Genomic DNA, 19,223 nt, shown 5'->3' on the forward strand with positions numbered 1-19,223 from the left:
TGATAACTGAGCCCTAAGAGGGGACAGAGAATGCTGGGTAGGGATCCCAGGGAAATACTGAGCAGTCCCATGGCTGGCTCTGAGGTTTGGGGGCTGTGGGTGGGGTCATCAGTAAGCATAAGCGCCCCATGAGCAGGATGACGCGTGTGGCTGATGTGCCTCCACCACCGGAGCAACTCCTGGAAAATGCCTGCTGTGGCTACCAAGAGGAAGTCAAGAGCCAATTCTGCTCAATCTATCTGCTTATGTCCTGATAGGGCTGTGCCATGATAAGCCTGGGGGACCCATGTGGCCACACAGGTGCCTTTCTCTTGTAGCTTTGTATGTGAGCTGGGAGCTCTTGTAGCTCATGCCGTTCTACTTCCTTCAGGAGCTGGGGACTAGCCTCAGCTCAGTGCTTTCCCCAAGATCCTCAGAGGCAGGAAGCTGCCTGGGCAGGTCTTCTATTTGGGAAAGGGCTGGGTCCTCTGGGTTTCCATACACCCTTGGCCTCACAGATGAAGACCCTACTCAAGCTGGGTCCCCTCCTTACCCACAGATTGAGAGGAACCTGGACTGTCTTCCACCCTCCCCACTCAGGAACCAGTGAGTCAGAAAACCTGGCTTTCAATCTTGGTTCTATTCAGGACAAGCTCCTTCCCTCCCTGGTCTGCACCCTGGCTCTCAAAGACCCTTCTAGTGCTGACTTTTTCTGATTCCCCTTTAGACGTTTAGAATCTTGGGCCTCAAGGCCTGTGGATTATATTTATAATTCAGTGATTCTCAAACAGTTATCTTAGGGGACAGTCCATTCTTGGTACTATGAGAGTATAGTGGATCAACCATCTGAGCTGGTGGGCCCACTGTGCCAAGCTTGGAGGAGTGCCAGGTCTTGCCACAATCTTACTGGGGTCCTAGCCAGATCAGTCCAAGCTCCTGCCCACCAGAGGTTCCCCAGAGGCAGGGGTTGAGAATGGAGGAGGCTCAGAGATGAGGCAGGGCCGCCAGATGACACAGCTCAAAGCAGGATCCACACTTCACTCTTTACTCATTGTTTATGGCCCATCCTTGGTCAAGCACAGCTGGCCCCAGGAGTCTTGAAGGCAATTGGGCTGGGGGCTAAAGAAGAGAATGAGAAGCTGAGGCAAGCTCTGCCACAGAAGCTGCAGCTATGCCTCCTGTTTACTCTACTCTGCCCACCTGAGCGATGCCAGCCATGGTGCTGGTGGGGAGAGGAGGCAGTTCCCTGCCACCATTAATCCAGCAGTTCCTTGATACACCAGCAGCAGAGGAGGATGTAGGCGACTTCCTTCAGGGTCCGCTGGAAGCCCTCCCACCCTGTGCCCATCTTAATGACAGGCACCTGCAGCCCAGTGTCTTGAGGAGCCCCTCGGAGGAAGAAAGGTAGGGTTTGGGCTAGGGGCTGTATCCGGGGCTGCATGTGGGCAGCAGTTCTGAGGAAGGGTGTGGGAGCTGCCTCTAGTGCCTTTTATCAACACTGTCCCCACCCCCTTCAGCCTCATGACTACAGAGACAAAGGATCCAGGGTTTAGCAAAGGGAAGGTTCTAGGCCTGGGAACAGGCTGAGTCAGCCCCTCTAGACAGGGATGGGAGGGTGGGGTTAGTGGGAGGGAGGGCCTGGCCACTCCAACTTTCATCCTCCACAGCTAGGCCAAGGCAGCTTCCCCTCTTCCAGCCCGGGTGTTGCCCTGCCTGATTGCTCTTTTCCCAGTGGTTGGCACAACTCCTGCTTCTGCCCTCTGGTGGGCTCCTGCTGAGGCTGACATCGAGAACCATCAGTGAGAGCTCCTTTCCAGTCTGTTCTGCCCCGCCCCTGGGCCCCTTAAAGTGAGCACAGCCAGTCAGAGCTGGCAGCATTTGACCCAATTCTGCTTCTCCCATCCTCTGGAGCAGGAAGACACAGCTAGAGCAACAGGCACAGTGAGAGGCATGGTTTATTGCCAGGTTATATCCTAGAACAGTGTCCTTCCTTTCCTCCTAGGGTGGGAGGTCATGTGCGGGAGTTTCGCTCCTCTTCTTCGTTCTCCAGTAGGTAGGCTGGACGGTACGTGGGGTGTCCTCCTGGGCTCAGGCACTTCAAAGCTGGGTTCCGCACGGTATTCTCCCGACTCCCCAGTGATGTGTATCTGGAGCAGGGAGGGTGGAGGGCAAGCATGTGGTAGGGTGTCCAATGCTACTGGCCCTCCCTATTCCAGCACCCTAAACACTCCCTTACCCATTCCCTTCCCCTAATACCCTTACCCTCGGTCATACAGGATACAGTACGGGACAAACAGCTGACGCAGAAAGTCCCAGATGTCTCTGTAGGTCCAGTCCTGGGAGGTCAGAGTAATAGAATAGTCACAAATGCTCCCCTCTCCCACTTCTACCCCTGCTGTCCTGGGAAGGGGCCCATCGATGGCTCTTCTGCTCCCTTGGCCTCTGACGGAGGGCTTGCCATCTGATTCTCTGGTATAGCTTGCTCTATGTATGCAAAGAGAAAGATAAGGACTTCATCTTCTCCATTCTCTGCTTTCCATTCCTGAACCACCCTCTACTGCAAGGGTGGAGCTCCAGGAGGACAGGCAGAGACCATGTCTGTCTATTTATTTATTTATTTTTTGAGACGGAGTTTTGCTCTGTCGCCCAGGCTGGGGTGCAGTGGCGCGGTCTCGGCTCACTGCAACCTCTGCCTCCCAGGTTCATGCCATTCTCCTGCCTCAGCCTCCCGAGTAGTTGGGACTACAGGCGCCAGCCACCACGCCTGGTTAATTTTTTGTATTTTTTGTAGAGACGGGGTTTCACCATGTTAGCCAGGATGGTCTCGATCTCCTGACTTCATGATCCACCTGCCTCGGCCTCCCAAAGTGCTGGGATTACAGGCGTGAGCCACCGTGCCCTGCCCTATTTTTTTTTTTTTTTTTAGACAGATCTTTTCTGTTGCCCAGGCTGGAGTGCACTGGCATGATCATGGCTCACTGCAGCCTTGACTTCCCTGGTTCAAGCGATCTTCCTGCCTCAGCCTGAGTAGCTGGGACTACAGGCATTGATCAGCCCACCTTGGACTCCCAAAGTGCTGGAATTACAGGTGTGAGCCACTGTGCCTGGCCAGAACTTTCTGTGATGATGGAAATGTTCTATATCTCTACTGTCTAATATGGTGGTCATTTGAAATGTGGCTAGTACAAGTACTAAAGTACTGTATTTTTTTTTGGACGGAGTCTCACTCTGTTGTCTAGGCTGGAGTATAGCGGTGCCATCTAGGCTCACTGCAACCTCTGCCTCCCAGGCTCAAGTGATTCTCCTACCTCAGCCTCCTAAGTAGCTGGGATTACAGGTGCCTGCCACCACGTCCCGCTAATTTTTGTATTTTTAGTAGATATGGGGTTTCATCATCTTGGTCAGGCTGCTCTTGATCTCCTGACCTCAGGCGATCCACCTGCCTCGGCCTCCCAAAGTACAGGGATTACAGGTATGAGCCACTACACCCGGCCTGCAATTTTTTTTTTTTTTTTGAGATAGTCTTGCTCTGTTGCCCAGGCTGGAGTGCAGTGGTGCGATCTCAGCTCACTGCAACCTCCGCCTCCTGGGTTCAAGCAATTCTCCTGCCTTAGCCTCCCGAGTAGCTAGGACTACAGGTGCATGCCACCATGCCTGGCTTTTTTTTTTTTTTGGAGACAGAGTCTTGCTCTGTTGCCCAGGCTGGAGTGCAGTGGTGCGACCTCAGCTCACTGGAAGCTCTGCCTCCCAGGTTCACGCCATTCTCCTGCCTCAGCCTCCTGAGTAGCTGGGACTACAGGCACCCGCCACCATGCACAACTAATTTTTTCTATTTTTAGTAGAGACGGGGTTTCACCCTGTTAGCCAGGATGGTCTCGATCTCCTGACCTTGTGATCCGCCCGCCTCGGCCTCCCAAAGTGCTGGGATTATACGTGTGAGCCACCGTGCCTGGCCACGCCTGGCTAATTTTTTGTATTTTTAGTAGAGACCGGGTTTCACCATGTTGGCCAGGATGGTCTCGAACTCCTGGCCTCAAATGATCCGCCCACCTCGGCCTCTCAAAGTGCTGAGATTACAGGTGTAAGCCACGCGCCCAGCCAGAACTGAATTTTTAATTGTACTTAATTTGAAAAATTGAGGTATCCACATGTTGTCAAATTCATCCTTTTAAAGTATATAATTCAGTGGTTTTTAGTCATAAGTATTTCATTCTAATTAATTAAAATTTAAGTATAAATAAATAATTAGTGGCTATATTAGACACAGGTCTAAGTCACTGTTCTGTCCACAGTAGGAAGCACAATGCCTGCTATTGAATTTGGGCTCAATAAATATTGGTCAAAAGGATGAATGAACAGATAGCACTGCCTTACTTGGATGATGAGGCCCCTTCATCTAGGTTCCAGGCTCTAGCCTCCCGACTACTACAAGTGAGCTAGGGTGCAGTGACTGATGGGGCATGTGAGACTGAAGGCGATCAACCCTCTTCCCCATTACCAGCAGTGGGTTGATGCGCATGAACACAGGCCAGCCTGGGTCTGTGGGGCTGAAAGGGCAGAGGCTACAGGAGTAGGGGTCAGTCCGGCGGGTGCCCATCAGGACAGCCTCCAGCTGGGGGTGCCGTGCCTGCAGTTCACCCAGGGCCTGCTTCATGCTGCCCTCAGCTTCCAACATCTGCAGATTATACCTTAGGAAGAAACAGAAGTAGGGGTCGGGAGTGGGCTCTGTCAAGCTTCTCTTGGAGCCCAAACCTCCAGGCCCCTAGTACCTCTTGATAGTGTCCTGTAGAAATTGTTCCAGCTCAGGGAAAGGGGAGATGCTGCGGATATACAGGATCTGGAGGGGGTTTGGAACGTCAGGTAATTTCCTGTGGAGGGGGAAGAATCCACAGGCTTGCCAGCATGGACAGGGAAATGGCTCTCCTGAAACAGCTCACTGTTCTCTTTGGCCCCTAGAACAGACTCCCACCCCTTCTCCCTTTTCCTTGTCCTTTCCATCCATTAGACCCACTTCCTCTGGGAAGCCCACTCTGACCTTTCACCTCTCAAATCTAAGCACACATCCCTGGTTCAGGTATGTAAATCTCCCATCTCCCCAGTGGACTGTGACCCCCCTGTGGTCAGGGATAGTGGCCTGCACATCCATACACAAGGCCAGGCACATATCATATGCTCAATATGGTGGGAGAATGGAACTGAGAGGTCACCAAGACTATCTCCCTCTTGAACTCCACCTATACACCCCCTTTCCCCTTGCTTTCTGGGATGTGGAACTGGAGAAACAGATCAGGGGTCTTGTCTCCCAGGGGGCAGGCTCACCTCTGCACAGCTGCATGGAAGAGGTGCAGGAGGGCGGTGCAGTCTTTGCCCCCGTTGAAGCCCACACAGAGCTGGGTGAGGCTGTACTGAGTCAGGGCGGTCTCAATGGTCTGTAGGGCACCTGCCACCTTTTTCCCCAGAGAAGACCCTGCCAAGCAGGCAGGGAACAGGGCATCAGATGGACACATATGGCTATCAAAGGGGAGTGAAGGCATGCTGCCCTTGCTTAAACCCTTCGATATCTTCCCAGTTGTCCGAGGATAAAGTCCAAACACCTTCATGCTGCTCACTAGGCCCTGCAGAGTTGGCCCCTGACCTGCCATCTGCCACCCAGCCACACCTCACGGTAGCCTCAGTGTCATTCCTCCGTAGCAGGGGGTGTGGGGTGTGGGCTTCCTTTCAGTCCCCTAAACCCCATGCCGCTTCCTTGCAGGCTATCATTCATACTGTTGGCTTTTGCCCACCTACTGGACCAAATCCTCTTTATCGCTCAGTTTGTGTCACTTGGCCTTCTCTGACCCCAGATCAAGGCTGATCTCCCTGCTGTGGGAGATCACTCCCTTCATCACCCCATGCAGGATCACCTGTTTAATGTCCATCTTTCTTGTTAAAACACTGGTCCACAAGAGCAGGGCATACATTATCCTTTTGGGCCATATCCCCAACACCTAGCACAGTGCTGATAAAAGTAGGTACTCAATCAACGTTTATTGGAAGAATAATGAATTAACAGAAGCTATCTTCTGCCCTCTCCGGGATTTGCAGGAAGCACCCAACAGCCCCTGCATTACTGAGATCTGGGGTGGCACCAATGGCTTTGGGCATACTGCCCCTCCTCCATAAGGTCCCTACCTGATTCAGCGAGTTTGTATACAGCCTCACTGGCCTGCTCCACGGCGTTGGGCATGTAGGGGACCAGCGATCCCTGGGGCAAACGGGTAGTCAGGTAGGCCAGGCATTCCTCCAGGGGTCCTTCTTCCTCTGAGTCTAGAGTCAGCTTCACCTGATAGTAGTTGCTGCCCCAGTCAGGGTAGGAACCCAGGCCAAGCCTACGTCCAAAGTGGGCCTGGGCCTCAGCCAGAATGGGGGCAATGGAGGCTTCATCAGCAGCCACATACAGCTCCTTTGAGTGGAACTGAACAGCTGGGTTTTGGAACAGTCCCTTCAGCCCCTCCAGCACCCGCTGCAGCAACTCTGGAATGCCTGGGAAGAGGTAGACATTTCGGACGGAGACCAGTGGGAATCTGAAGGGATGACCAGTGCGAGGATCTGTGCCGTAATGCAGGTGGGCAGAGGAGGGCACCAATGACAGCTTCTCCCAGCCTTCCCCTCCTAGGGCTTTGGTGGCTGCTTCCAGGTCAGGGTGTGGCTTCAGCTCATCCCCAAAGGCCTGTGCCACTGCCTCAAAGGTCACATCATCATGAGTGGGGCCGATGCCCCCTGCTGTGAGGACATGGGTGAAGCGGTTGGAGAAAGAGGTGACCTCAGCTGCAATGGTGGCTACCTCATCAGGTACAACTGAGACTCGGCAAACCTGGACCCCTAGGGAGCGCAGTGTCCGGCACAGAAAGAAGGTGTTGGTGTCCTGAGTGTGTCCCTGGGGGTTGAAGGGGAGGATGAGGCCGTCAGTACTGTAGGGATGAAGGGCAGGGGGTTGGAGATGATGGCTGCATCCACCTGATGATGCAGTGCTCTGCTCTTTGAAGGACACCACCTCAGGCTGCTGAGGGGCCTGGACTGGACACAAGAGTGGGAAAATCCATTTGTTTGTTTTAAAATCTGGGTCTCTGTCACCCAGGCTGGAGTATAATGGCTGAATCACACAACTCACTGCAGTCTCAACCTCCTGGGCTCAAGGGCCACCTCAGCCTTCCGAGTAGTTGGGACTACAGGTGCGTGCCACCACACTCAGCTCATTTTAATTTTTTTTTGTGGAAACGGGGTGTTGCCATGTTGCCCAGGCTGGTGTTGAATTCCTGGTCTCAAGTGATCCTCCCGCCTCAGCCTCCCAAAGTGCTGGAATTACAGGTGTGAGCTACCACGCCTGGCCTGCTTTCTTCTTTCTGTCCCCACTGCCACCAAGCAGGTCCTTAGCACCTTTCACCTGGACAATGGCAACAGCTTCCTGGCCAGGCTCCCAGCCTCCAGCCACAGTGCTCTGCTCTGTCTCCTCAGTAACCTTTATTAATGCGTCACTGTGATTGCATCACTCTTGGACTCAAAAGCCATTTGTTGTTTCCAACTGTATACAGAATAAAGTTCAAATTCCTTTGCAGAGTATTTGGGGCTGTCTGTGGTGTACACCCTATCTTCTTTTCCAGCCCCATCTCCCTCTAATTGTCTACAATGGGTTTAGTGGTTAAGGGTTTGTGTTCTGATGGCCGGGCGTGGTGGCTCATGCCTGTAATTCCAGCCCTTTGGGAGGCTAAGCAGGGTGGCTTGCTTGAGCTCAGAAGTTCAAGACCAATTGGCACAATATGGTAAAACCCCATCTCTACAAAGAAATACAAAAACTAGCCGGGCGTGGTGGCACATGCCTGTAGTCCCAGCTACTTGGGAGGCTGAAGTGGGTGGACTGCTTGAGCCCGGTGGGCAGAGGCTGCGGTGAGCCGAGATCATGCCACTGTACTCCAGCCTGGGTGATAGGGATCCTGTCACCAAAGAAAAAAACAAGGGTCTGTGTTTTGGAGTAAGAGATTATCAGGCATCAGGCTGGAATCCCAGCTCTATAACTTCCTAGGTATGTAACCCTGGGGAGGTTTCTCAACCTCTCTGACCCTCCGTTTAATCATTAATTGGGCTTTTTTGCCGACCAGGTGTGGTGGCTTATGCCTGTAATCCCAGCATTTTGGGAGGCTGAGGTGGGAGGACTGCTTGAGCCTAGGAGTTCCAGACCAGCCTGGGCAACATGGTGAAACCCTGTTTCTACACAAAAATACAAAAAATTAGCTCTAGCCTGGGTGACAGTGAGATTTTGTCTCAAAAAAAAAAAAAAAAAAAAAAAAAAAAAATGGCTGGGCACAGTGGCTCAAGCCTGTAATCCCAGCACTTTGGGAGGCCGAGACGGGCGGATCACGAGGTCAGGAGATCGAGACCATCCTGGCTAACACGGTGAAACCCCGTCTCTACTAAAAATACAAAAACTAGCCGGGCGAAGTGGCAGGCGCCTGTAGTCCCAGCTACTTGGGAGGCTGAGGCAGGAGAATGGCGTAAACTCAGGAGGCGGAGCTTGCAGTGAGCTGAGATCCAGCCACTGCACTCCAGCCCGGGCGACAGAGTGAGACTCTGCCTCAAAAAAAAAAAAAAAAAAAAAAAAAGGCTGGGCAAGATGGCTTATGCCTGTAAACCCATCACTTTGGGAGGCTGAGGTGGGAGAATTGCTTGAGGCTGGCCTGTTTAACATTGTGAGAACCCCGTTTATAAAACAAACACACACAGAAAAATAAAATTTTAAAAAAGAAAAAAGTGCCAACTTCGTAGGGTTGTTGTGAAGATTAGTAAAATACATATATGTAGCACACTGCCAGGCTCTAGTAGGCACTTAAAATATAAGGGTCATCACCCTGGCCAAAATGGTGAAATCCTGTCTCTACTAAAAATACAAAAATTAGACAGGCGTGCTGGCAGGTGCCTGTAATCTCAGGTACTCGGGAGGCTGAGGTGAGAGAATTGCTTCAACCTAGGAGGCAGAGGTTGCAGTGAGCAACCATTTGCACTCCAGCCTCAGCAACAGGAGCAAAACTCTGTCTCACACACATACAAAAATAAATAAAAATAGGGGGTCAGGGCTGGGTGCAGTGGCTCATGCCTGTAATCCCAACATTTTGGGAGGCTGAGGTGGGTGGATCACTTGAGGTCAGGAGTTCAAGACCAGCCTGGCCAACATGGCGAAACCCTGTCCGTCCCTACCAAAAATTAAAAAAAAAAAAAAAAAAGGGGTCTATTAAGGCTGAGTGCAGTGGCTCATGCCTGTAATCCCAACTACTCGGGTGGCTGAGGCATGAGAACTGCTTGAACACGAGAGGTAGAGATGCAATCAGCTGAGACTCCACCAATGCACTCCAGCCTGGGCAACAGAGTGAGATGCTATCTTAAAAAAAAAGACAAATTTACAAAGAATATTAAAAAAGATTACTATTAAAACAACATTTGGCCAAGCTCGGCGGTTCATGCCTATAATCCCAGCACTTTGGGAGGACGAGGTGTGGGAGGATCACTTGAGCCCAGGAGTTTGAGACCAGCCTGGGCAACACAGCGAGACCCTGTTTCTGCAAAAAAATAAAAATAAATTAGCCAGGTGTGGTGGCTAACACCTGTAGTCACAGCAACTTCAGAGGCTGAGGCAGGACGACTGCTTGACCCTGGAAATGGAGGCTTCAGTGAGCTGTGACTGTGCCACTGCATTCCAGCCTAGGTGACAGAGCAAAATCCTGTCTCAAAAAAACCCTTGTCATCTGCTATGTCCTCTAGTAAGACTTTCCTGATCATTCAAAAGGGATTCATCCCTCCTAGTACCTTCCTTCTAGCTCACTTATCCACTATGCTGAGTACCTTGAGTCATTTCCAAAAAGGCTGAGTAAAACTCTTAAATATACAATACATACACCTGTACCTCCTCTACTCAAGGGGCTTCCTGTCATTGTTGTGTAGCCCCTCTGCCCTCTACCATACTGCTTGGTAAATTTCAATGACCTTTTTATTTTTATTTTTCTTCAATCAGCTCTCAGGTTGAAAAATTGTAGGGACTTTGCTACAAGTTTTTCAGTAGAGTAATTCAAAGAATGAGGGTTAATTTTCCTCCAATATGCTGGATCCACTCCAGGATCCTACTGCAGCAAGGAGGCTCCCACCCTGTCTCATCTCCCTCCATTGAGGGATGTGCAGCAGGTCCTTAAGGACAAGAGAACGCGGCGCCCTCCCCCCTTTTCTGTCCCAGACACACCTTAAGGATCTCATCTCCAACAATGATGATGCCAGCCGTCACGTTGCGCCCCGGGGAAAGTTCAGAGGCCCTAGATGTCATGGTCCTGCCTTCTCTGCCCCTCTGCAAGGCCCTCCAGTAGCCACCCAGACCCCCAAATAGGGGTCGCAAGCACAGGCGGCCCGCCAGGTCTACAGGGCACTGGGGGCCATAGCCTGGGAACAGGGGGTCCTGGGTCGAGGGAACCTGGAGAAGCCAGAAAGGACAATGGGGGAGAGCAGGCGTGCACGTTCCTCCTTAGAGGAAGACCCCAGTCTTCTCTAACCAGATCCTTGACAAGCGACTCCTTTATTCCTGCCTCTTTAATAAACGTGTTCCCCAATCCCAACCCATGCCCTTTTAAATGTCTTCTAACCTTAACTCTAGTCTTAAAAACTCCTTCTCTCTTGAGAACCTACCGCTTTAAGTGTCTTCCGTTTGCTGAGCTGGTCTCCTCAAGTGTCTGCTCTATCTTGGGCATCTGTACCCTTTTAAATGTCTCTTCGGGGCATCTGCCCCTTTAAATGTCTACGTTACCCTGGGCCTTGGCCCTTTTCAATGCATTCGCTCTCTCCACCCCCGGACCAAAATCCCGTCTCTTTCTACTTCAGGCTTCTGCACCCTTTCTAGCCCTGAATCCTTTCTTCCCACCAAGCTTCAGATTACCGACTCACCTGCCTGTTCTGCCCCTTCACCGGGTCTTTCCCTTGTTCCTTTCCTCATGTCCCGGGGCAGCTTCCGTACTTAAAGTCCCGCCTTACTCACACTTAGCTGACATTGAGTGGTGATTTTGGCTGTCGCTTAGACTCTTCCAGGGTCCCATTGGTATATTCAACTGTCGCTCTCAGGTTTTAGCCAGTGGGTGAGAGCAGGGCCTGATTGTTATAGGCGACAATCACGTGGCCACCCCTCACCCGGAAATACGGGGGCCGGACCTTAGCCCACGGTCGGGGGCGGGACCTCGGGAGTTTAGGGCGCGAAAGGAGCAGTGGTTGGAGGTGATGTAAGGTCCTAGGGGTGTTTCTGGTGCTGGATTCAAATTATTGTTATGCATATGTTGCTTTGTTTTATTTAATGGGTCAGTTAGCCATGGTTTAAGCTATTTTCATTCACTGTGACTCTGACACTAGGCTAAGGGCTTTTACTGGAGTGAGCAAGGATCTTATTTTGTAGCAGAAGTTGGAGGGACACGGAGAAAGATTATCACCATTGTCTGTCGGGTACGAAGACCCTGGAGTAGGTGAGCTTTTGGTATGTGGAACCTTAACTTATCTCTAGTATAATAGACAAGACTAATTATTTAAACTTCTTTGACAAGAAAGAATCCAAAAACTCTCTTCCTCCACCTTGCTCCAGATGGTGCTTAGTTCAAATGACACCTTTCCCAGTTATTGGTCTTGTAGGTGCAAATGAGGCAGCGAATAGGGAGTGCCTTACATGTTTACTCTGGATCCTGACATCATCCGAGCTTAGCCCCATTTCAGTTGCCTTTGGCCCAAACGTGCATCTTAAACTTTTTTCCAGTAATAATCTGGGGATCTTCTCATATGCAGATTGATTCAGTAGGTTTGGGTGGGGCCTGAGATCTGCATTTAGCTAGTTCCCATGTGATGGTGATCCCACTGCTCTGTGGACTACATTTTGAATGGTAAGGGCCTGAATTCATTCTTGTTGATTTTTGAGGCGGAGTCTCGGTCTGTCACCCAGGCTGGAGTGCAGTGGCGCGATCTCGGCTCACTGCAAGCTCCGCCTCCCGGGTTCATGCCATTTTCCTGCCTCAGCCTCCCGAGTAGCTGGGACTACAGGCGCCCGCCACCACGCACGGCTAATTTTTTTTGTGTGTATATATATTTTATTTTTAGTAGAGACGGGTTCTCACCGTGATAGCCAGGATGGTCTCGATCTCCTGACCTCATGATCCACCCGCCTCGGCCGCCCAAAGTGCTGTAATTACAGGCGTGAGCCACCGCGCCCGGCCAAATTCATTCTTTGTAGGACTGCTAAACCACACCTTGTCCCAGCACTTTGGGAGGCCGAGGCGGGCAGATCACCTGAGGTCAGGAGTTGGAGACCAGCCTGACCAACATGGAGAAACCCCGTCTCTACTAAAAACACAAAAAATTGGCCGGGCGTGGTGACGGGCGCCTGTAGTCCCAGCTACTCGGGAGGCTGAGGCAGGAGAATGGCGTGAACCTGGAAGGCGGAGCTTTCAGTGAGCCGAGATGTGTCACTGCAGTCCAGCCTGGGCGACAGCGAGACTCCATCAAAAAGAAACAAAAAAAACCCTGTAAGATAGATATCATGCTAATTTTACAGACGAGGAACAGGCTCAAAAAGGTGAAGGTTTGCCACACAATCGCAAAACACAGTGAATGGTAGATTCAGGTGATCAGACGTCTATACCATTCTTTCAAGTAATAAGCCCCCCCCTTTTTTTGAATCAGTCTCTGTTGCTCAGGCTGGAGTGCAGTGGCACAAGCACCATTCACTGCAGCCTTGACCTGGGCTCAAGAGATCCTCCCATCTCAGACTCCAGAGTAGCTGGACCACAGGGGCGCCCCACCATGCCTGGCTAATTTTTGTATTTTGAGTAGAGACGGAGTTTGGTCATGTTGCACAGGCTGGTCTTGAACTCCTGGGCTCAAGTGATTCCCTGCCTTGGCCTCCTAAAGTATTGGGATTACAGGTGTGAGTCCCCGTACTTGGCCCTCATTTCTTTCAATTATAAAAAGTCAACTCTTTGAAAAAAAAAAAGGGGGCAAAACAGGAATTCCACTTGCCTAGTAAACCACATGTTCCAATATCTTTATTAGTAATACAGTTGATATTTGATCCCCTCCCAAAACAGAATACCAAGTCTGTTCTAGTATTTTCCCAGTGGATTCTCAAGCTTAAGTGTACATCAGAATCAGTCAGAGAGCTTGTGTTAAAACATTGCGGTGTCCAACCCTGGGTTTAGGATTCACTAGGTCTAGGTTGGAACCCAATAATTTGCATTTCTAATGAGTTTTCCCGATGTTGATGCCTGCTATTTTAGGAATAAGTGGATGGAAGACAGAAAAAATGGGGGAGATTAATATCCTTACTTAGTACTACTACTTTGTTAGACTAAAGGGGAAGTTATTATTCTGTGGACTGCTTTTTTTAATTGAGACAGCTTCTGTCGCCCAGGCTGAGTACAGTGGCGTGATTTTGGCTCACTGCCACCTCTGCCTGTTGGGTTCAAGCGATCCTTTCCCCTCAGTCTCCTGAGTAGCAGGGATTATAGGCACACACCATGCCCGGCTTATTTTTATTTTTTTGAAGACACAGTTTCACTCTTGTTGCCCAGGCTGAAGCGCAATGGCGTGATCTTGGCTTACTACAACCTCTGCCTCCCAGGTTCAAGCTATTCTCCTACCTTGGCCTCCCGAGTCGCTGGGATTATAGGCATGTGCCACCACGCCCGGCTAATTTTGTAGTTTTAGTAGAGATGGGGTTTCACCATGTTGGCCAGGCTGGTTTCGAACTCCTGACCTCAAGTGATCTGCCCTCCTTAGCTTCCCAAAGTGTTGAGATTACAGGCGTGAGCCACCATGCCCAGCCTGGAATGTTTTCTTAAACAGCTACATTTTGCACCTGTTTTCTCAAAGTTTACTTCTTTATCTACCTGCATAAGATGTCTGAAATTTTTACCCCCCGTCCACACTCCAGACCAATTAAGAATCCTTAAGAATGACTCAGGCAGGCATCAGTACTTGTAAAGCTCCCCAGGTGATTCCAATGCCCAACCAAAGTTAAGAACAGCTGAAAACCTCCCCCAACCGAGGGGCACAGTGAATAGGTCATAGGTGTGCCTATTATTCCTATTAGGAATTGGGACACACAAGCATCCTTTTACCCGTGTGTGCCATTCAAATATTGGGACTATGTTAAAGGCAGTACCCAGACTGTAGGAAGCAGTTCATTTGTTTGGATGAGATGAAGTTGTCCCTATATAACCTCTACCTCGGGCCAGTTAAGAGTGAAATATGTTTCAGTAGATGTTTGACAGCAAGTCTGCTTAAAGTAGATTAAAAATGAGTTATCTGAATGTTAAATAAACCTCATTATCAGCAAAGAGCTGAGCTTCATTATCAAACTGAAGGGCATGTAATTAGAACCATGATATTGATGATGCTCACCCTGAGTGAGGGGAAAAAAACCCTTACAATTACAGCATTAGATTATAAAAACTTCCTCTTTAATCAAGGCTTTTAACATGAACAGATTTCTTGAATAAAATGGAAAGTTTCCAGTACACTGAAACATAAATCCACAAGTCACCATACATACAACACCCGGCAGGAAAAAAACAAAAACAGCAAGTTTACATGATCTCTGTAAAAGCCATGGTCTCAAACTCAGATGCTTCCTCCATCTGCCAAGTGTGTTCTGGATACAGAGCACATCATGGCTTCTGGGGTCACACTCAGCTGAGGCTGTGGGTCCACAGAGCACTCATCTGGCTGGGCTATGGTGGTGGTGGCTCTACTCAAGAAGCAAAGCAGCTACCAGCACATTCAAACAGTGTATTGAACATCTTTTAAATATCCAAGTGAGAAACAAGAAGGCAACATAATAACATTATCAGAAAGATGTTAGGAAGTAAGGACAGCTGTGTAAAGCTTGAGGCTGAAAAGTAGCTTGCCAGCTTCATTTCTTTGGCTTCTTGGGTAGTGGGCGCCGGAACAGCAAGATGTGAGGTTCTGAAAGAGTGAGGGAAATCTAAGAGACAAGCGCACACCACTCTATGTACAACCTATAGTGTATTCCACTACCGTCTCCCCAGCTATCACCCACTCAGATCTTTATAACTAAATAAAGACTTAAGCATATGGCCTTGAGAAGCAGACCCAGAAGTCTGGACTGTCTGCCAAGTACAGAATTGTTAATATCAGTTCTTTTGCTATGTTTATACAGCCCCAGGGTGTCCTTTATTAAGTTTTGCCTGGCAGCTGGGTGTCTGGTGTTTTATCAATAAATATACTTTCCTTTGCTTATTTGGAATACATCCAAGAATGTTTTCTGATGGAGAATGAGGCAGGGGCTATGACCAGGCTATATGTAGCCTTAAAAAGAATACCCTCTGATTGAATGGAAGATTACAGGAGGTTTTTTAGTGACAGGTTGTCTCTGAACTTCCCAGATACTTTAATCTTATTTTTGGTCACTAGCTTTTTTTTTTTTTTTTTTTTAAATCCATGACTAGAGGGGGAAGAAACCAGTAAACTATTTCCTATCTCCCTATTTGGGTTATACAATCTTATTCCTTCATTCTCTCAGCGTAGCAGTTCTATATGGTTGTTTTTAGTCAGTGCACTGACCTGGTTCATGGATCATATAATGGACCCATCCCTGACTCTGCTGAACGCCAAGGTTCCTCCATTCAGATTCAGACATCAAATGGGTTTTAGGGACCAGCTTGGCTATGTCCTTGGGCAGCATGACATGTCTGTAACAGAAACGGGAAAGTGAGGAATTTATGTTAGTACCAGATACAGTCTCAGACAAGTGCCTGTTTACAAGGCCAAGAAAGGAAAGAAAAACTAGTTTCTGATGTCAGAGTTTATATAATTTTATTGTGGGGTAGCAGCAGCTAGAAATACAGGCTATGTTATATAAATTCCGAGAGTATATGAAAAATACAAATTAGTGAATAATTCCAGTGAATAAGCACTTAAGTTCCAGGCACATTTTCTCTGCCTTCATGGCCCTTATAGTCTTCTAGTTGATTGCCTACAATATAATGGGAGCCCCACGGAGCACACAGTGTTAATAATTAGAAGGAAGGAAGAGAAGTTATTTTGTGGAGAGGAAACGCCTTTTATGGAGTACTGTGTGGACAAGTCATCACAAAGGATGAAATGAAATATCTTATCCTTTAAAATCTAAGCCAGGCATGGTGGCACATACCTATAGTCCCAGCTACTCGGGAGGCTGAGGCAGGAGAGTAATATGAACCCAGGAGTTTGACAAAGATACAGTATGAAGTTTGAAATCTTTGATTAAAATACAGAAGAAATAGGCCAGGGGCAGTGGCTCATGCCTGTAATCCCAGCATTTTGGGAGGCTGAGGTGGGTGGATCACTTAAGGTCAAGAGTTTGAGACCAGCCTGACCAACAACGTGAAACCCTGTCTCTACTAAAAATACAAAAAAGAGCTGGGTGTGGTGACATGCACCTGTAATCCCAGCTATTTGGGAGGCTGAGGCAGGAGAGAATCCCTTGAGTCCAGGAGGCGGAGATTGTAGTGAGCTGAGATCTGGGCGATAGAGTGAGATTCCATCTCAAAAAGAAAAAAAAAAAAAAGACAAAAGGGCTGCAGTGCACAATGGTTGTGCCTGTGAATAGCCACTGTACTCCAGTCTGGGCAATGAAGCAAGACCTTGTCTCTTAAAAAAAAAAAAAAAATCTATCCTGAATCTTATCTTCCTAACTCTGGAGGGATATACCTTGAGACTTTTTTTGGGAAATTCCATGCTTTTCTAACCAAGGATAAGTCTCCCTTCATGGCAAAGAAATTATTACCCTGATGTGACTCAAACTAACCCAGATAGTCTTCATCATGCTCAGTGAAAATGTACTAAGTTCTCCCTCTGTGCTAGTAACAGTGGTTTCCCCCCCATTCTCCTAAAAGAAAAAATTCTAGTCCAAATATATGAAAACAGCTCACATTCTAACACCACCCTGGCACGAAATCTGGCTTCAATACATAGACCAAAAAACCCCTCTTAAGCCAAAATGCCACTGTCAAGTTAAAAGTTTCATCTTCTAGGGGATGAAATGGTGATTCCTTTCCAGCTCTGCAAATCTCTTATACGCACATACAGTTTTAAGTTAGTTTAGTTCAGATGTAGAGGAAAACAGCTGAGGAAAAGACAGTTAATTATATCAAAGAGGATCTGGAGTTGTCTTGGTATAAAGATGATTATATATTTGTCAATGCACATCGAGTTCTCTGAAGACCTAAAGCCCTGAACTAGGCTGGGTGAAGAGACAAGAAAAGCAAGTTTTCATTTTATGTTCTCCAACTGAGGAGACAAGGCAACAAACCAGGAAGTGGTCTTAATTATTATAATACAGATTAGCATAATGCCAACATTTTGGAGTCCTGTGTCTTCCCTTATTCCCAATCTAGATTATGCACTTGAAATTTATCAAACCCGAATGCTGTATCCAGTGCCAGGATTCCATCATCCCCACCCTTGGCAGATGGCTATCCAGTGTCTTATAAACAATTTCAGTCAAGAGGTGCTTTCTCCCACATACCTTTTTCTTAGAGTCTCATCTCAGCCTCTGTCCTCTAGGAAGCTTTCCCCAACTTTCCCTCTTCCTTTTTTTTTTCCTCTCAGTATTTTAAGTTTCATGTTCAAGGGTACATGTGCAGGTTTGTTATATAGGTAAACTCCTGACTCGGGGGTTTGGTGTACAGATTCTTTTATGACCCAGGTACTAAGCATAGTACCCGACATTTTTTTTTTTCCTGAACCTCTCCCTCCTCCCAACCTTCTCCCTCAAGTAGGCCCCAACGTCTATTGTTCCCCTCTTTCTGTCCCAGTGTTCTCATCTCCGACATATAAATGAAAACACGTGTATTTAGTTTACTACTAGTTTCGTTTTCAATGGTGGTGAAAGAGTCATCACACTGAATTGGCCCGTAGGACACTCCCCCGCCCCCACACCAAGCCCAGGGAAGAAGACCGAACGAAAGAAAGAAGTCAGCCTCCAAGGCGGTGGCGGCAGGGATTCTCGAAGGGTGGGGTTGTGGGGGGCGTCCTGGAGTTAGCAAATGTAGGGGACTGACTTTCTAGCCCCACCCCAACCCCCGCGCACAGCTAGGAAGCCGCAGCCTTCGGGTCCCCAGTTCCCTCTCCTTATCAAGTCTCGTGTGCTCCCATCACACCCTGTAATGGCTCCTAGCAAAGGGTGTTATCACCTTTCTGGTGTCCGTCGGTACCACTCAGTTTTAAGTTTGTGAACAGCAGAGACCATGTGTTATCCTTGCACTTTAGCAGAACACCTGAAACCTGTTAAGTATTCCGTAACTGTTTCCTCTGATAAAGGGCATCTATTAGACTCATATTAAGTATTTTCTCAATGCTCCTAGCCAGTTTTATTCCATTGCAGTCCCAAGCGGTCCCTTTCCTAACACAAGCCAGACAACCACGCCCCTTGTCTTTTTCACGAGTTAATAAGCAATATTCAACTCTCTCAGCGCTACTCTCACATTAGGGACGCGAGGAAACTCCCAGCTCCGCTTTTGCTACGTTCTCTCACTGGATTCCACAGGATTACTGTGAAACAAACAGTTTCTACAAGGCAAGTTAAGTTTGCCCAATAAAGTTCAGAGAATGATCCAGAAACCCTCATGGGTGTGGGTGGTCAGTACTCTAACCACGCCCACCACTCCCTCCTCTCAACTGAGGGCCGACTCCAAATTCGCAACCACTTTATTGTTTTATGAGAGGCTCCCACCTCCGCGCATGCGCCTTACGCCTTCCACCAATATCACACCCTTGCCGTTCACATCTCGTACGCATGCGCCAATTCTATCGCCTCAGTTCCTGTTACTAATTGCTTGTGCCCTCAGCGGTCAAAGCTCACGACCTCGCTGTTGCCCCCGCGCCAGCACTAACCGATACTCAAACTCCTCGTCGTCGTATTTGTCCGAATAGTAAATTTGTTTGTGCGACATGATCGCTCGGTTTGCTAGCCTTCAGCCCCGCGCCGCCAACCTCCAAGCAACTCCCAGCAGCACGCGCTCCCACCCACTTTGGCCTCGCTTTCAAACACGCCGCCCGCACTTCCTATTGGTCCGTTTGGTTCAAGGCGGGACAGCTGTACTTTCAAGCCTCCGATTGGCTTAGATTTACTTCTCTTGGGTCCTTATTGGAGGACAGTTCTTACGTTTCTCAAGAACGAGCGTGGATCAAAAGTGGGCGTC

General features: G+C 48.9%; 3 protein-coding genes across 5 annotated transcripts; all 3 read right to left on the bottom strand.

The window, feature by feature from the left end:
- Positions 1-891: 891 nt before the first annotated feature.
- On the bottom strand, positions 892-1,544 carry LENEP (lens epithelial protein). The gene has a single exon (XM_030936237.1). The coding sequence runs from the start codon at positions 1,418-1,420 to the stop codon at positions 1,235-1,237; it is 186 nt and encodes a 61-aa protein (XP_030792097.1). The 5' UTR covers positions 1,421-1,544; the 3' UTR covers positions 892-1,234.
- Positions 1,545-1,916: 372 nt separating this feature from the next.
- FLAD1 (flavin adenine dinucleotide synthetase 1) lies at positions 1,917-11,145 on the bottom strand. 3 transcript variants are annotated; one of them, XM_010364667.2, is made up of 8 exons: positions 10,933-11,145; positions 10,241-10,465; positions 6,151-6,895; positions 5,299-5,446; positions 4,749-4,847; positions 4,478-4,667; positions 2,242-2,315; positions 1,917-2,126 (listed from the first exon to the last, which is right to left on the bottom strand). In XM_010364667.2, exons 2-8 carry the CDS (start codon positions 10,319-10,321, stop codon positions 1,991-1,993), a joined length of 1,473 nt encoding a protein of 490 aa, XP_010362969.1. In that variant the 5' UTR covers positions 10,322-10,465; positions 10,933-11,145; the 3' UTR covers positions 1,917-1,990. The 3 variants fall into 3 exon arrangements, with proteins under 3 accessions (XP_010362969.1, XP_030792098.1, XP_010362970.1); XM_030936238.1 differs by lacking the exon at positions 10,933-11,145 and adding an exon at positions 10,678-10,925; XM_010364668.2 differs by lacking the exons at positions 1,917-2,126; positions 2,242-2,315 and adding an exon at positions 2,322-2,463.
- Positions 11,146-14,458: 3,313 nt separating this feature from the next.
- CKS1B (CDC28 protein kinase regulatory subunit 1B) lies at positions 14,459-19,078 on the bottom strand. Its single transcript, XM_010364669.2, has 3 exons — positions 18,916-19,078; positions 15,604-15,731; positions 14,459-14,985 (listed from the first exon to the last, which is right to left on the bottom strand). Exons 1-3 carry the CDS (start codon positions 18,972-18,974, stop codon positions 14,933-14,935), a joined length of 240 nt encoding a protein of 79 aa, XP_010362971.1. The 5' UTR covers positions 18,975-19,078; the 3' UTR covers positions 14,459-14,932.
- Positions 19,079-19,223: the final 145 nt, after the last annotated feature.

Source organism: Rhinopithecus roxellana, chromosome 8, assembly GCF_007565055.1.
Source record: "Rhinopithecus roxellana isolate Shanxi Qingling chromosome 8, ASM756505v1, whole genome shotgun sequence".
Lineage (NCBI taxonomy): Eukaryota > Metazoa > Chordata > Mammalia > Primates > Cercopithecidae > Rhinopithecus > Rhinopithecus roxellana.